At 32.9% G+C, this 18,004-nt stretch overlaps 1 protein-coding gene across 1 annotated transcript in view; it reads left to right on the forward strand.

The window, feature by feature from the left end:
• Cacna2d1 (calcium voltage-gated channel auxiliary subunit alpha2delta 1) overlaps positions 1–18,004 on the forward strand; it is a 448,394-nt gene that overhangs the window by 219,390 nt on the left and 211,000 nt on the right. The window contains 1 exon segment of the mRNA XM_078040138.1: positions 15,881–15,940. Within this exon segment, the coding sequence (XP_077896264.1) occupies positions 15,881–15,940 (60 nt within the window).

An 18,004-nucleotide genomic window follows, 5' to 3' on the forward strand; every position in this document is an offset into this window, starting at 1 on the left:
AGGGATCCTGCGAGTGATACCAGAGATTCCTGGGGAAAGTCTCAAAAGGAGTTTAAGCCAAAGCCACAAAAGTAAAGTTAAATTAAAAAATTATACTTTTCAAGTATTTAATATTTTTTAAAAAAACTATCTCCCAAATGAACAATTTCCACTGATCTCTCATTCCATTCAATCTACTCATATATACCACCTTGGATTGTCTTCAGAGCACATCATTCCAAAATATTATGGCAGGAAACCAGAATATGCCACCCCAGTGAATTGTCATTTCTTTTCCTTATGCAGAATATTTATGCTTATCTTATCCTGATTCATAAACTTGTGTATGTGAATTCAGCTATATGCACACTGGAACAAAATGGAATTCTACTTACTAGGATTTATTTTCATTATTGGTAGGAATTATTTCAGTTGTTCCAGCTCTCCAGATTCTGCTTTTGCCTATGTAGTCCCCACATTGCATTTAGATTTGGAAATGCAAACCAAACCTTTGTCAGACTTTCCTTTCTGGGCAGCATACATGATGCAGACTTTTCTTTTTTTTTTTCAAGATTTTCTTCCATTTTTAGAGAATAATTTAATTTGTTATCATATATATGTGCATACTTTATGTTTTTGATTAGCTGAGTGCCTTGGTATTGGTTCTAAGTTTCTATACCTTTAGTATGGTGTTACTAATGTTGTTGATAGGGTCATTTTGAAATTACTTTAGAAGTTCTAAGTGATTAAATGTCATATCCCCTTTATTTTCTCTTTGGAATCTCATTAACTCTTATGTAAATCTGGACATAAAATCATCGTATTTAACTATTTTTCTTCTTTTTTTCCCCTCTATATTGTATTGTAAAATTAATGAAAGCAGAATACATTTCTTGGTTTCTAAAATTACACATTTATTCCATATAGTAAAGTGGAAAGAAATACAAAGAGTGTTTTTTTTTTCAAATACATAAATTACTGAAAATATGACCTTAAAAAATTCCCCATAATGCATGGTGATATTATTTTTGGAGGGGTAGAGTGCTTGTGACCTCAATATATAATAAGACTCATTCTTTGTAATTTCTAAGATAGATCTGAGTCCTAATTGAGAGAAAAGCTTTTCTGATTAAGCTTGTAAATTATGACCTTTAGTGCAATAATTCAGTTTTTCTTGTTTCTTTGCTGTGTTCATATTTTTTGATTTGCTATTTCAAACATTTAGTTGTTCTTCTAGTTTATAACACACACACACACACACAATAAACATATACATGTGTGTGCCTGTACATGTAGGCACTCACATGTACCTCATTCACAAGAAAAGGAAATTAGTTGGGTTTATTCATGTTATGACTCTTTTTCTTTAAATTTCTTTGATTTTACAAAACACAAAACACTTTCAAAATCAAAGTTTTCCCTAATAGAAGGTGGAAATGAGCGGAAGGGAAAAGCAAAGGTTTTATACAGGATGATATTCAAAGGAACTGTCCTGTGTTCTTTGCCTTAGAAGGTGGTGATTAGGTTTTCAGATTCAGAGAAAGTGTGAGACAACCTAATTAAACACCTTTTTGCTGAAAAGCAGCTTGATAAATCCAGATTGCTTTGGGAAGCTCTCAAAGCTTTTATCAAGAAGCTAATACTGCAAAACTATTTTAAACTAATAGCTTTTGAAAAATTATTTACCAGTCTAGAAATAATTTATAATCATATTTAAATATATATGCATGTAAAAATGCTTACATTAGATAGTTAAAATGTATCTTTAAATGTATTATATATTTGGTCAATGAATCTGTAATAGGCACACTTTTTTAATAATAGTTAAGGTAAATGAATGATTTTATGACTTCTTAGTCTCATATTTCTTTTTATAATTCCAGAGTAAATATTTATATGATAAAAAGGGTGTTTGGAGATTGTGATAAGGTAAGAAAAGCATATGGTTAGAGACCATATATAAAACCTTTATCTCCTTTATGAATGTAGTATTTACTGTCGTTCCTATTGACAAAATACTAGTTAAGTGTGGACTCTGTACCTGGGCTAGAATAGAAATGTATTTTGTAATTTTAGAGTGTCATTCAATAGTATAACTTGTTTCCCAAGAAAAGTATTTTTCTATTGCCCTTATTGACTTCTCAATGCTCCAATAGACAGGTTCTTTTTATAATATTATTTGTCATTCTATAAAGTGAGAGAAATGGACCTAACAACTTCTTAAGATTACTTCCAATCTCTAGTCATATAGTACTGTATAAATTGATTTTTTTTTCAAAATGCTGAGAGGAAACAGTGATGAATTTAAGGATATTGGGAGGATTCCTTTATTTTTTCTGAAAATGGCCCACAGCATTATTAGAGAATATTTGACATGATAGTATTACAGGTTGAATAGGACAGGAGGTTGCACTTGAATCATGGGGAAGGGTGGTATAAACAAATCCATGCACTATTGGGTTGATTAAATTTATCTTTCTGGGAATTGAATATATGGTGGTGTTTTATATTACAGATGAGATTTGAGAAAAGTTAATGAAGCCGAATCCTCATTAGATGGCCTCGCTTTTCTGCATGTTTGATTGATAGCAAAGGATTGTTATTGTCTTTCAGTAATTAATCTCCTTTGTGCCATAGAACAGATTATTTTGTAAAACAATTTATTCATAGTTAATACAATTATGGATCTGAAGCAATTAAACATTGGCTCACATTCAAGATAAAGAAAAACTAATTGATAAACTGAATTTTTCATGCGAAAAACAAGAGCAATGCAATCTTGCCCTGGAGATAATTTTCTGTACAGATGAATAACAATATCTTTTAGCCACTTACATTATTTACTTTCAGTTATAAAATTTTCCTTCTCTGACTTTTAAAAACTCTTCAATGAAACAGTACAAAAATGAAAATTTCTCAATATTGAACATCATATCTTTGCATGCAAACTTGATAGTAGAGAACTTTTTCAAGGCAAGATAAGCTTTGCAAATTATTTGCAATGATAAACTACACTAAAATCAGTTTTTTTAGGGGCTGGGCATGGTGGGGCATGCCTATAATCCCAGCAGCTTGGGAGGCTGAAGTAGGAGGATCAGGAGTTCCAGCCAACCTCAGCAACATACTGAGGCTCCAAGCAACTCAGTGCCACCCTGTCTCTAAACAAAAAATAGAAATAAAGGCTGAGGATGTGGCTTGGTAGTTATGTGCCCGGGAATTCAATCTGCAGTACCAAAAAAAGAAAAAAGAAAAAAATATACATACACACACACACACACACACACACACACACACACACACACACATATATATAATTTTCTTTGAAACATCTGTAATAAAGCTTTTAACTCTTGTACATTTAATGTAATCCTTTAATTCATAACTTTAAAAATAATTTGAATTATTCCTCAATCAAAATTATGAGTAGTTCTAAAGCAGATACGATTCTTTGTTATCTGTGTATATCCATCAGCTAGCCTAGAAGAAGCTCAATGATAATTCAATGAATGGAAGTTGAATTTTTCCACACATTTTTGTATGCACTTCCTTCACCCTCCTGTATCCTTTTTTGTCAGAATCATTTTGTTCTGTATTCTTCCACTATTTCTCAGAATCCACTGCTGAGAACCTTTACTTGGACTTTCCAGTTGGTACTTTTGATTCTAAAATCATCCTTTTATTCTTCTTGGCTTTTAAACTCTTGCAGAATTTCCCATTTTCTGGGATCTTGTTGGCCTCCTATCTAAAAACATTACAATAAACTCACTAGTAGAATATCTGGGGAGAAGAATGCTCCTTATAGTGATTATCTCATAGATACCTCTGTTTTCGAACACTTTTGGAACAGGTGTTGCATGTTTAACCCAAATTTGCAAATCTTGGATGGAGACAGAGTACTATTTTTTTTTAGAGAGAGAGAGAGAGAATTTTTAATATTTATTTTTTAGTTTTCGGTAGACACAACATCTTTGTTTGTATGTGGTGCTGAGGATCAAACCCGGGCCGCACACATGCCAGGCGAGCGCTCTACTGCTTGAGCCACATCTCCAGCCCCACAGAGTACTATTAACTAAGCACAGAAAAGTTTAGGCACAAATGCAGCTTGCTAAATCTTTGGAGCTAACCGTGAGTCTCTTTTACTCTGTTTATCCATTAAATAATCTCATTAAAACTCTGCATTATGTAAGAATGGAACACTGTAGCCCAAATGCTCCTTTCATAGTGCTAAAATTGATTGTTCTTAAAAACCTAATTTACTTTACTAGTTACTCTTAGGAGGTAGACATTGTACCAAGTTCTGATGTTACTTTTTAATATCTTATTGTCATATTTATTTATTTATTGAGGAGGAAACGTTTATTGTTTATTTTGTACTCAGTTTCAGAGGCTGAGTGAATTCATTGCCCTAGGCCCAAGATGAGGCAGAACATCATGGTGGAAGGACATGGTGGAGAAAGGATGCTCACCTCATGGCAGCCAGGAAGTGCGAGGGTGGCAGGGAGAAAGAGAGAGAAGGGGTGGGGGGAAACCATATTTATTTAAACAGATTTATGATACATCAGTTTATCTGACAACTACCCAAACTATATATTGTGCCTCAATTATGGCCAATATTATTTAACTTAAACTGTCTCATCTATGAGATACACTTTCTTCCTTTCTACTAAATTCCTATTTTACTTAACACTTTCTTCCCAATTTCATCTAATCAAAGCTAACTTCCTCTTAGCATACTTTTGGTCTATTTCATGTATATGTATCTTTGTGATATTTTCTTCTATTATATCATGCTAGAGACTGAAGGTATGTCTTTCAAAATTTATAATTTAAAACCTAATCCTCAATGTAATGTATAAGGAGTTAGAGCTTTTGAGAGGTAATTGATTAGTCATAGATGTTATTAGTGCCCATATAAGAGAAACCCTAAAGAGCTGCCTCAACCCATTTACCACGTGTAAGCATGGGAAGAAGACAACTGTTGAGACCCAGAAGCCAGCCTTCACTAGACATCAAATCTGGCAATACCTTGGTTTTCAAATTCCCAACCTCTGAAACTATGAGAAATAAATGTTTATTATTTAAGCCATCTAGTCTGCTATTTTTGTTTTAGCAACTCAATGAGCTAAGATATGTCAAGAAACAACTAAGTTTAGTTCTCAGGTATCACAGTATCATGTACAGTTCTTAACATCAAACTCTACACATAGAATGTAGGTGATCAGTAAACATGCAGTTATTGATTTATTTAATTGAATTATTTTTAATTTGCTTATGGTTGTCAGCTCTATCCTTAGAAATCTTGACTATTAATATCTTTAATCTCACTGTATTTATCTATTTATGTGATTATTTTTTGACCACTTGAGATGTGGTAATTGAAAATTCTAATAAATGATTCTCATTTATGGATGTTATAGCAGTATACATACTACAATAAATATTATTTATATATGGCCTTATTTCTGTTAACTTTCTATCAGATAAATTTAAATAACTCTACATATTTTCCTTGCCTACAAATAGGTTAAATGCTCTGTAACATCAAAATAGCATTGCTTGTGATTTCAGTTTCTTGAAGAAATGTTCGTAAAATAACTTACCTTCTTTCAAGAGAATTTGGGATTTGGATAAATATAATCAGGGTTATGTTTGTAAGGTTTTACTCAGTTTTAATGTGTTCTGTATTTCCCAAATGTGGTCCTTTTTTTGGGGGGGGGTAAACAAGTGTGTTTGTCCACATTATTCCTTTCTTTGGCATAAATTATTTTCTTGAAAAAGCTTATCAATCTGGGTAAAGAAGTCTGTGCATAAACATTTCATCTACCCTTCTCAACTTTCCAGTGTGAATGTAGTCTCTTATGTCCAAACTAAGCACCCAATCTTCCCCTCCACTTTTAAATAATAGAATTATTCAGAAGGAATATGAGTTATTGGCATTTCTGAGAAGGAAACTGTACCCTCACAGTGAATATTTTCTTTTTTTTTTCTTGTTTGACCTTTTGTTCCATTGCTAAATTGCTGAGGCTAGCTTTGATCTTTTGATTCTTCTGCCTAAGCCTCCTGAGCCACTGGGATTACAAGGTGTGCACACCCATACTTTGTTAATATTAGTTCTTATTGGCAGTAAGATTTCTAGTTCTGAGTTAAGTGCTCTAACTTGTTTTCTCATATATAAAATGGAGCCAATGGTAGTGTCTCTTACATTTTTAGGAAAGATACATGAGATAATTTCTAAAATGCATATACTAAGGACTTGGTATTGAAAAAATGCTGGCTCTTTTTTATTTGTGTCTCATTAGAATGATTATCTGAGGTCCACATGTAAAAGAAATTTCATAGATTATAAAGAACTACATACAATTTAGCGATCATTATTTTAACTTATAAGGTACATCGTATAATGAGCAATCAGAATTTTTCTTAGAAAGTGTTTGTGTCTTTAGCATTTCTTAAAAAACATTTTGTGCACTTCTTTTTGAAGAAGGCTTTGAACTTTGCACTTGAAAGCCAAGAGCTTAAAATTTTGTCTTCGAAGTCTTAAATCTAAGAAATGTGAGCAGAAAATTATAGGGTAATAGTATGAGGACTCTTTCATAGTGTCAGTTTCTGGAAGCTCTTACCGAAATTCTTAAAACTTACTTAAGAACAAGAGAAATAATAGAAGCAGACTCAACCAGATATGACACATCAAATTTTTGCTTAATATAGTTTCTGCCTTGGAACTCTCTTTAGATCTGACATGAGTTTTTTCAAACCTAGTCATACCCCATCACCTTTAGTAAAAACTTTCCTTGTTTGCAATGTGACTTCCTTGTTCCTCATCTTAATGACCAAAACCTAACACATCCAAGCTGATGACCATAATAAACCTAATGCTCAACACTAGAGTCATATAAATGACCTCCACTTCTCCTGCCCCATCTGTTTTCTTCACACTATCAATACACAGCCCCACAGGAAAGCCTAGTGTTGATGTCTGTGGACCATTATAACGGAATCATCTCCCAGGCCTTCCCTTCCTCATCCTTTGGTTGACACTATAAAACACAGAGCCACCTCTCAATTTCTAAACTCTCACCATCAATTTATGATGGCATATTTATTTTGTCTTCAGAACTACTACACTGACCATGTGCTGTGCATATTAAGAGTATTGGTATGTCTAAATAGTGCTTCTCAATGTGTGCCCAGACCAGCTGGGGCAACATCACCAGGAAATTTTCAAACATGAAAATTTTGCAACCCTACCCTATCCTGTTAAATTAGAAACTCTTGGAGTAGGCCCTGTCAAACTGTGTCTGTATAAAACTTCCGAGTGTCTCCAATGTGAACTAAAGAGTGAGAAGAACTGATCTAGAAGCAAACACTGATATTATACAGATTTTTTTTTCTGGGATTAAGTGAGATTTTTGCAAAACAAACAGCAATAATAATTTAGTCAAAATTAGCCATTTTGAATTAAGAAGTGGGGTAAAAGGAGGTAAGAATTGTTTTGTTTGTTGACACAACATAATCCAACAGGCATTCATCACTATGGTTTATGTACTTGAAAGTGTTCTCAATATTCTGTAAGATTATATCTACTTCAGGCACCTCCTCTTTTTATAAATTCCACAATAACTATTTGACATCTCCAGCTCTCTTTCTTCTACCACCCACCCTTTGACTCTCTTTATATCAAAGGGGATTTGTATCCATTACCTCAGGCTACTCTTCAACTGGTTGTAAACTGTTTATCATTCTTGCTTAGCTATTTTAATTTCTTTTTGCTCTTAAAATAATTTACCTTTGAATTTAATTAACTCACACTGGCTTCCAATTTGGTGAGTGGGTTGTCATAAAAAAAGAAAAGTGTTATCTTAGACAGTAGGCAAATTTTCTGTTTTGCTAAAGTTGCTATGGAAACACCTTCCCCTTTTTTGTATGGGAGGATGGATGTACCACATTCTGTGGCAGATAAAAGTGTGTGCTATATCCCCACACTGGTATACTCTTTCCTCCTAGGAGTTAGAAAATCATGATGATGTGTAAATCAGCAATCAAATTTGTAAAATATGCAATTTACTAGTTTTTTAAATATAAGAAACATCATTTCCTAATAATGGGGAAAATATGTTATTTTTATTTTCCCCTTTTCTCTTTTAAAAGCTGTAAAATGTTCAGTAACTCTTCAGTTTGTATTTTCACTTGAAGCAATGCTATTATTCTACCTCCCCTCCTCTCCCCTCCCCTCCCCTCCCCTCCCCTCCCCTCCCCTCCCCTCCCTTTCTCTCTCTCTCTCTCTCTCTCTCTCTCTCTCTCTCTCTCTCTCTCTCTCTCTCTCTCTCCTCTTTCCCTCTCCGTCTCCCCTTTCTCTCTATTTCTTTCTTTCTTCTTTTCTTTTTCTTCCTTTCCTTTTTATATTCTTCACTACTGGGGATTGAAACCTGGGATACTCTACCACCAAGTTATATGCTCAGCCCTTTATTTTTATTTATTTTCAGACAGGGCTCCATAGTTTTCTGAGCCTGGCATCAAACCTGCCTCATCCTCCTGAGTATCTGGGATTATAGGTATGCGTCATTGTATCTGGCTGAAACCTTGATCTTTTAAAGGGGCCTGCCAACAAAACTATCTAATTTTCTCTAGAACAGTATTTTTATTTTTCTAGACAACACATAAATGAACCTTCCACTTTGGAGAGAGATGCTATTTCTTTCAATGCAGTTTGCCATATAAACAACATTTGAAAATACAGTTCTATTAGCAGCCATTCACAAGACAGAAAGTAATATGAGAAACTGGACACTTCTCTCTCATTGTGGTGATTGAAAGTAAGACTAACTCAGGGGAACAGCCAAAATAATTTTAAAGCCTCTAGTTTTAGTAATTGTGTGCTCGGTTGAATAACTTTATTCCAGAGAGTATTTAAGATGTTTGCTTTTTCTCCTTTGAAAGTGTATGTAACGTTTTTCAATAGTAATTTCTAGAGTTCATCATTCCATTAAGTTGATAATGTAAGATTTATATGTTTATAATGTATTATAACATTTATAATATAATGTTGTAATTTCTCTCTACCTCCCCTTTTAATGTGATAGTATTTATTGAGGACTCCACAAACATCCTATTTAACCCTTAAAATACAGCAATACATGAACTGTTATAATCCTTATACTTGAGAAATTTGGGGTGAAAGGTATTTATTTAACTTGCCCCTGGTCACATCTATTACATGGATGAGTTGTTTTCATTATATTTCTTAGAGTTCTCATAATGGCTCAATACAACCAACTTAAGTTTGGTGTTTGCTTAGGAATTCTCTACAAATAAATCACTGACTGAAGAAGGCCTTTAGAATTAGCATACCTTCTCATCTGACTTCATTTCTCAGCTGAATAGGTACTGTTTGCATTCCCTGAGCATAAGATCTCCTAATGTAAATAATTTGATATTATAGCTCAACTATGTAGGACTGCAGACCATATTATCAGCAGAGCTAAGGGCTAGACTACTTCCAAGAACTACCCCCGTTACTCTCCACTGTTCAAATTATTTCTTCTCTATAGTGACCTGCTTGTGGTTTTCTAAATTTGCAGTATACAATATTTAGAGAAGAAGATAACTCATTATAGATTAATTCTAGAATCCCAGAACACAATTCCATGAACTTGCCTGAATCCCTACTACATCCTCAGTCAAGTTTTAAATTTTAAATGTCAGGTGTTGTTGAGTCAATGTAGCAATTTTTAAGAATTGAGTGATGTATTCATTGAATACCATGCTTGTCTTGTAGGAAGACAACATTGTGGCCAGAAAGTCTTGAGAATATCTTTTTCAAACCATCAGGATAATGAATGATAATGATTCCATGAATCTAGTCATAAATATTGGTGCAACCTCAAAATGCTTGGCGATAATTATTTCCACACCACACACATTTACCAAGTGCCTTCTCTCTACCACACAATTGGAAAATATTGGAGGTGTGAAGTGTGAAGGAAGTGGCTCTATGCACCACAAGAACTCAGGGTTGGTGGTTTAGACCAGGAGGAGACACAAGTATTGCTTTATGGGTGTCAGAATAGGCTAACTCCTGGCATCAGTGAAGGGCAGTGAGCTGTTTGTTAACTGCTTTCAAATCAATTCTATTTAAAATAGTGTCTCTCAAAGAGTAACTAAAATTATATGTCTAATATCTCTAAAATATTACTCTGTGGGAGAGTGTTTTCAAGTTGTATTGGAAGGAAAATATGAACAATTTGGAAACTGTAGATTTGCAGTAATGACACAAGATATAAAATTAGAATCACTGGATGGTGGTGGGGTTGGAAGGTTTTTGCATGAGGTCCAGGTTTGTTAAACAAGCTCGTTGGGTGATTCTTTGCCAGTGGCAAAGCTTAAAGCTAATGTGAAAGTCACATTCAGTTGAACAATCTTTTCTTATTTTGTACAGTAGTCAAAGAAAGGGAATGATAATTATCAGTTTTGTATTATTTACTCTCACTACTGCTGAAAAGGGATTTTTGCTGTTCTCACCAGATATCTTCTTTACCTTAGCTTCTGTATTCAAAGTATTCTTAAGTGTTTGGCAGATTTTCTTCTCTCTCTCTCTCTCTCTCTCTCTCTCTCTCTCTCTCTCATTACATCTCTGAAGATTAGACTAGAATATTTGTGGTTAATTTCAAAAGCATTTACTGAAGATGGCAGATCCATTCTCAAATCCATACAACACAATCCAGAAGCCATGTTCCAAAGTTTTATTTTTCGCTTGGCCACAAATAGAGGAATAAATGATGACTGGATTGATTTCAGCAAGTTTCATGTATATGTTTTGCATATATTATGCTTTCTAAAAGCTTACACCACAAGAAGAAACAATGTTTGTATTATGAGATTTTTATTTCACACAACCTGGCAGGAAATCAGTTATAAGAAAATGATAGGCTATAAAAAATAACCTATAACTTTGCATTGTACCTCATTCAGTGTAAGATGGATTTATGGTTTGGCTTTGTATAATCCCAAATTAATGCTTTTTTGTAAATGTTAATAATTCTCTCATTTAATGATTGTGGTATTTATAGAAGCATTAAGACATTTAATCTGACACCACTAAATAGACTGCATACAGTGCTTTATTTCTATTTCCTCAACCTATTTACAGGTTACTTTAACCAGAGTGTATATTAACAGCCTGTTCTTCTTTTGAGAAGCAGTAATTAAGATGAAAAACTCTCTTTTTAAAATAAAATTTCTCCACTGTAAACCAGTAGTTGGGCAGGTGCTATACTATTTTATCAGGTTTCAGAAGAAGCACTCAATATTTGAATATATTATTTCTAAATTAAAATTGGATTATATTGAAATACTTTTTATAACTTGAAATCAATATGGGATCGTCCTGCCAAGAATAAAATTGGGAACTTGCAAAAATGATGATCATGATTATGTACTTGTATTTCATGCCATTAAACAAATCAGAAGGTCTGCAAAAGCATAGTTTGGGCAAACATGAGTAACACAGCAGCTTTGGTCATCATTGTTTGAGGTGCACTGCTAACCTCCAGTGCCAGAGAAAGAGGGCAGTGCCACATCTTGTTAAACGTTGCTGACATGATGATTTAGGATAATTTAGACAGCATGAGTAATGTCTGAGTGGAAAGCATGCTGGTCTCTTGAGAGAATAGACAGGCCTGTGTTTACAAATGAGGCCTGTTCTGTGTTCTGATGAAAAAGATGCTATAGAGACAGAATTTGGGTGCTGAAAAGGATCTGGAGATGGCTTCAGTGTAGTTTCCCTGAGGGGCACTGCCCTCCTCCAGACATTATTTTTCTTTCCAAATCCCTCAGAAAACCTTCTTATACATCATTGATCTAAAATGATTCTCTTATTTAATCTAAACTGTCACTTGAAAGGGTGATGGGTTCTCCTTAGAAAACTCATTCCCCTCAAGAAGCTAGTGGAACTTCTTTTTGTCATTCAACCTGTTTGTAGCCTACTAGGAAGAAGAATCCACAATATCAATATGTGATAACATTTACCTATTTAAAAAAAACAACAACAACATTCCAAACAGTGCCACATAATTGATACCAATGATTCCTGGGGGCTAGGGAATTATTCAAGGAGGTGACAAACGGGAACTTCAAAGTGATTTGAAATATTATTAATATTTAATAATATTATAAATATTATTATAAATAATAATGAATAAATAATATTATAAATAATTATTTCAAATATTTAAAAAATATTTATTTTTCACAAGAAATTATCGATCAACTATAAAGAATGATAAAAGTGATTTTTGGATGGCAGTTTTCAGACAGTTGGTTTCTATGCTTTTCAGTATTTTCAGTAACCCCCTTCAAAAATGACCTGTGACTAAATCTTATCTTTGGCTAGCAATACTTCATATTTACAGTCTGGATAAAAGGCAGTGCTTTAAACATTTTATTCTCCATGTAGAACAGCCACTGAAATAAAGTCAAACTAACCAATCATGTGTGTTGTACCCATTCAGACAGCATCTATCAAATAACACAAGGGGTGTGTGCATGTGTGATGGTGAGAGTGAGCAAGAGAGAAGAAGAAATAGTAGATTATTTCATTTGCTTTAGAAGCAGGAACTGTGGTTCTGTATTTTATTCTTTATGCAGTTTCATACAGCACACCCTTAGTAAAGGTTTATAGAACACAAGTACATACCTACTCTATTTTTTTATTGTTGAGACAGGGTCAGGTTGTATTGCCCAGGCTGGCCTCAAACTTATGATCTCCTCACCCTGTCCTTGAGAGTAGCTGGGACTACAGTCTCCTACCACCTCACCTGGCCACACTGTTTCTTAAGATATTTTTCCTCCAACATGGAATGTGTATTTATTTATTTCTCTAGTTATTACAATCATTAAATGTTGGAATGTGCTGAAGTTAAGTCATCCTGGGTAGTTTTACATTTTGTAACTTTTTAACTTCAAGTTCCAATCTCCAAACTGGCATTTTTTAATCCAACTGAGCTTTTTCAAGGTTCCAGTAATATTTCTTTATAGAAATATTTAAAGCAAAATGAACTAAACAGATAGGATTAAAAATAGAACTATTGTTCTACACTAATTTTACATAGTAAAATCCTTGTTCATTAGTATACATAAATGGCTAGAAGGCTTAAGAAGAATTCCGGACCTATATATTTGTATGAATTTAAATGAACTGAATTCTTTAAGGTTATTGGAAAGAGAAGAGCATCTCCTTTGAGATGAAATATGACACTAAATATTCATAGAGGTCTGTAATGCCCTGTCTATTCAGGTCTTCAAGAACTCCTTGTCAGCATAAGAAAGAATGAAGAAATGTCACACCTCACTATCTCCTTCTCTATTCCCTTTAGGAAGTGAGGCCAGAAAGCAGAGCACAAAGATCTATCTCCTTTTATGTCATTTATGGTAAAAATAGAATGAAATAAAATTGAATGCACATTGACTGCCATGTTAAACTATTCCCCAGAGCTGCATGTTTTACCTCCATATGGTTCTATAGATAGGAACTTTTCTGGAGGGTGAAATACAGTAGAATTTAGGGACTACTAAGAGTCTTCATTCATTTCAGTGGTATTATTTACATGTTGAGGTGGTTATCAGTGACTATAGTGACATTCTATGGAGTCACATTTATGCAATTCAAATGGAAGCAGAACTTCATGGATTTGATAATATACCATATTTTTAGAATATCAAATAGAAAATATATAAAGGTGATAAATTTTCTAGCAGCTGATCACAGTTAAAATCTTTGCCTAAAATTCCATTGTTAGTGAAAGGCAACATCAGGATTGGATATCATTTCTATGTGATGAGAAGTTCCTGTTCATTATACCATAGCTCCACATTAATTATGGTACCTATGCACTTTTCTTCAGAACACATAAAAGTCTGTTCATTCACCTAAGTCTGCTACTTTCAATAGGTATTGTTAGGCCTTTTAAATGAATATCATGATCCTTTTGATATGTTAATAACCTTTTGATGAAGATAGCTAAAACTCATTAGGATGATAATTAGATTGTCAACATAGGAATAATATAGTAATTTGCTAATCCTTATTGGGTGTTAACTGTTTGAACATTAATCAAATAACACATGCATATTTTACTTGGATTAGTCTGTTCATATTTACTACCCCTTTATTAAAAAATAAAATTCTTGATATAGGGTAGCCCAAGAAATTGTTTTGGAATGTTTAAATTATGTCTATAAGTAAATATTTGATATTTAAATATGAGTCTCAACATTATTTGAGTCTCAGGGAACTATCATGATTCCTGATAGTTTTCTTTCAAATCTATCAAAGGAAAATTCCTCTTAATGAAATATTTCATAAAGTTTAAAAACATCCTTTAAATAATAATTAATCTACAAAGTAGGAGGCAAATTATTTCCTCAGAAATTTTTGTTTAAATAGTCAATTTCTAAGAAAAAAAATATTTGGTGTCATTGAATTAGAATGATAGAATTGAATCTTTATATACTTTATAATTATACTTTTTAGTAGACTTTCATGTCACCTGACAGGATTCAATGCTGGTAGAAAAGATGATCATGTGAGACAAAGTGAAGGTTGAGAAAGCAAAGCCTTCAAGGGAGTTGATCTTTCTCTCATCTGATAAGCTTGCTTTCCTTGTGTTTTCTTTCTTCTGCAGACCACTGCATATTAAAAGCTTTTTTTTTTTTTTTTAAACCGATAAGCAATAGTCTCTAAGGATACCAGAACAAGACCTTTCTAAAAACACTTTCCAGACTAACACACTGCACAATATTTTTTGGTGCTTATTTTTATTTTCCTATTTATCAATTTCTAAATAATCATGGATCTCTTCCAGTGTTCTGGTTTTGATACTACTACTATGTCTTGATATGTACATTGAATGTCTGCTGATGCCACTTTTGATGGACTGGGTGAGAAACCGAAGAGTAGTTTTGTGGAATGAGCACAAACTTTGAAGTCAGAATCCTTAAGATTTATTTAGTTTTCATAAAATTAAATTTTTAACATATTTAAATGATTTTTTAAAAATTTAAATGTTCAAAATAATTGGTTTGCATGTGTTATCTATTACAATTATACATATATTTATCATCTATACCTAAAGGAACTTCATGTAAACATGTATGATCTCATTTACAGTAAAGCTAATGAACCTCTGATTTCTCATGATATAAGCAGAATTAAGCTTTCACTCTCTGTGATCCATGCTGAGTGAGCCAGGTTTTTTGTTTCTGTCCAGTGTTCAGTCTGGTTTTCATGTTTGATACTCTGTTGTACTGTGCTACAGTTAAGTGAAAGAAACATTTCCTGCAGCATACTTTATTGTTACAGGATATACTTTTATAGCCTAGTATGAAAACAGCATGCTGTACCAAGCAATTAACATTTTATTAGATATGAATTTTATTAGTCTTAGTATAGTTTATCTATGGTCCTTAATAGTAGCTCATTGACTTTAAAAATGTCACTTAAAAAAATAAAAATAAAAATGTCACTTGACTGGAACAGAACTTAATTAGAGGCTTGAAGTGTCAACAATTTTCTAGCAAAATTAATATCCTATCTTGATAGTTTTTAGCAAATGGAGATGGTAAGTCAATGAAAAAAAAAAGCACTTGTAGAGGACACTACTGCTGATGACAGCAGATATAGTAAACTGGATGGCATTTAGGAATAGTTTGTTATTTATCACTAAATAGTAAATATATCAACTTTAATAGGTTAGATTGCTAAATGATTTAGAATTTATGAATCACAAACAAAGAGTCTCCTCTGCTATTATGTCCTCGTAATTGATTAGACAACCTAAGCACTTTATGTAATAATTACATGTTCATGTGGTCACTTAAATTCTAAGATTTACTGTTTCTTTTTCAGCGCCTGGCTTTGGAAGCAGAGAAAGTTCAAGCAGCCCATCAGTGGAGGGAAGATTTTGCAGTAAGGACCCTTTTTAACCCCTCAATTTAAATAGATTGACTTTTGTGTTTGAATAATTATGATCACATTAAAATAATGTTTTAGTGATGGAATCTTATGATGTTATGTGTGGGACTTAAAAAAAAAAAGGGAGGGAAAGAACAGCCTTACTTTGGGTAATCAGGACTAATTGAGTTAGTTTAAATGTTCTGGCTTATGCTCTACATTAAAAAATGAAAGTTCTTTCAAATGTTTTTTCTATACTTAGATATTTATAAAATGCTTTGAAATAGCACTAAATTATAATATCTGAGTAATCTTTGTAGATATTATGAATATACCAGTTGAAAAACAATTTGCATTCTATGACTTTGAATTCGAAAGAGGAGTGTGTGTCTCATGATCACCTTGATGGTTGGCAGTGTGATCAAAGGGGAGAATGACTATATTAAATCTCTTAGATTTTAATTTGCTTCATTTTGGCCAGAAGTATTTCTCCTTCTATTCTGGCCTACTTTTAGACATGCCAGCTGGCATTTGTTTTACCACTTTTTCTTTTCTTCTATTTCTTTCTTTTCTTTTTCTTAAATAAACTTGCTGTGTGTTCCAAGGGGTAATGGTTTAATGGTTAAAAAAGCAGAAATTCTCCTTGTGATGAGGTTTTTCTGTCATCTGTTTGCCTTCTTAACAGCCACAGGGCACAGGGCAGAAGTTTCTCTTTAATTGTCAGCTCAAAAATTTTTGTTATATATTTTAATTATTTCCAAAATGTCTTCAGTTTCTCATCATTGAAACATTCCAGACAATTGATTTTTTTAATTTAACCTCTCCCAAACTCCACTTCCTCTTTAAAATAAGATTAGAATGTGAGTGATAGTTCCATTGTGTAAAACAAAAGTGTCAAATTTAAAGTTAAAATTGCATGTTAATAGAACACAAGGAGTTTAGGAACTAACATTTTACTTTGTGTTTTTTTCTTGTCTATCAAAGGAAAATGCACTGAGTATTTCATTCCCTTGTAATAGTTAGTTAATCTTCGATGCTTGATTTAAAAAAAAAATCTTTTCTGATAGTATTCATATTTTACTACCTTTTCAGTAATTTATATTTCCTAATCAATTTACTACGCTGCTTGATGTTACTTGGCTGCTGTCAAATTTTTTGACTCTCAGTAACTTGATCACATTGTCCATGTTGTTAGTGTTATGTAAGAACTAGCTTTTCCACTATTGTTTATCTTAGTGAGTTGACTCTCAGTAACTTGATCATATTGTCCATGTTGTTAGTGTCATGTAAGAACTAGCTTTTCCACTATTGTTTATCCTAGTGAGTTGTCTCTCAGTAACTTGATCATATTGTTCATGTTGTTAGTGTCATGTAAGAACTAGCTTTTCCACTATTATTTATCCTAGTGAGGACAATAAAGATCAATTTGTCACTCATATGTAAAGAACAAAAATTTGGTGTCAAAGTCAAAAAAATAAGGTCTTTGAATATTGAGGACAATTTTAGCTCATCTAATTTTAGGGTTTACATTGTAGTAGGTTACTTTGAAATATAAGAAAAAGAAACTTGAAATTGTGTTTCTCAAATAGACATAAGGAAAAAATAATCTATCCTAGTAAATATTCTTTTGATTAATATTAATTGATGTTATTTTTACTTCCTATTCCCAACAGAGGGGCACTGTAAAAGCATTATGAAGTTTGATAGATGTAAAACTAGATGGATTCTGCCCAGATACATTGTAAACTCTTTAATATTGGGCTCATTAACACAAATTCATCATTTTGGCAATAACTTTTTTCTCCTTACAGAAGTAATAGTGACCATTACCTACAATGCTATCCTCAATGCATGCTATATATTACATATTTTATTGAATTCAGGCCATTGTCAATTGTAAGGCACTCTACTATTTTAGTTATTTCAAGAAAAAGAAGACATTTTAATTATGATACACCAAAAATTTTAAGCTGTATTCTTATTTGTGAAATGCCAAAATATGAAATAAATTTACCTTGAAATTTAATCCCTATCATATATTCTCTTAGTGCCTGTGTCAAACTAGCAGCACTGCTGTGA

Source organism: Ictidomys tridecemlineatus, chromosome 2 (genome assembly GCF_052094955.1).
Source record: "Ictidomys tridecemlineatus isolate mIctTri1 chromosome 2, mIctTri1.hap1, whole genome shotgun sequence".
Classification (NCBI taxonomy): Eukaryota; Metazoa; Chordata; class Mammalia; order Rodentia; family Sciuridae; genus Ictidomys; species Ictidomys tridecemlineatus.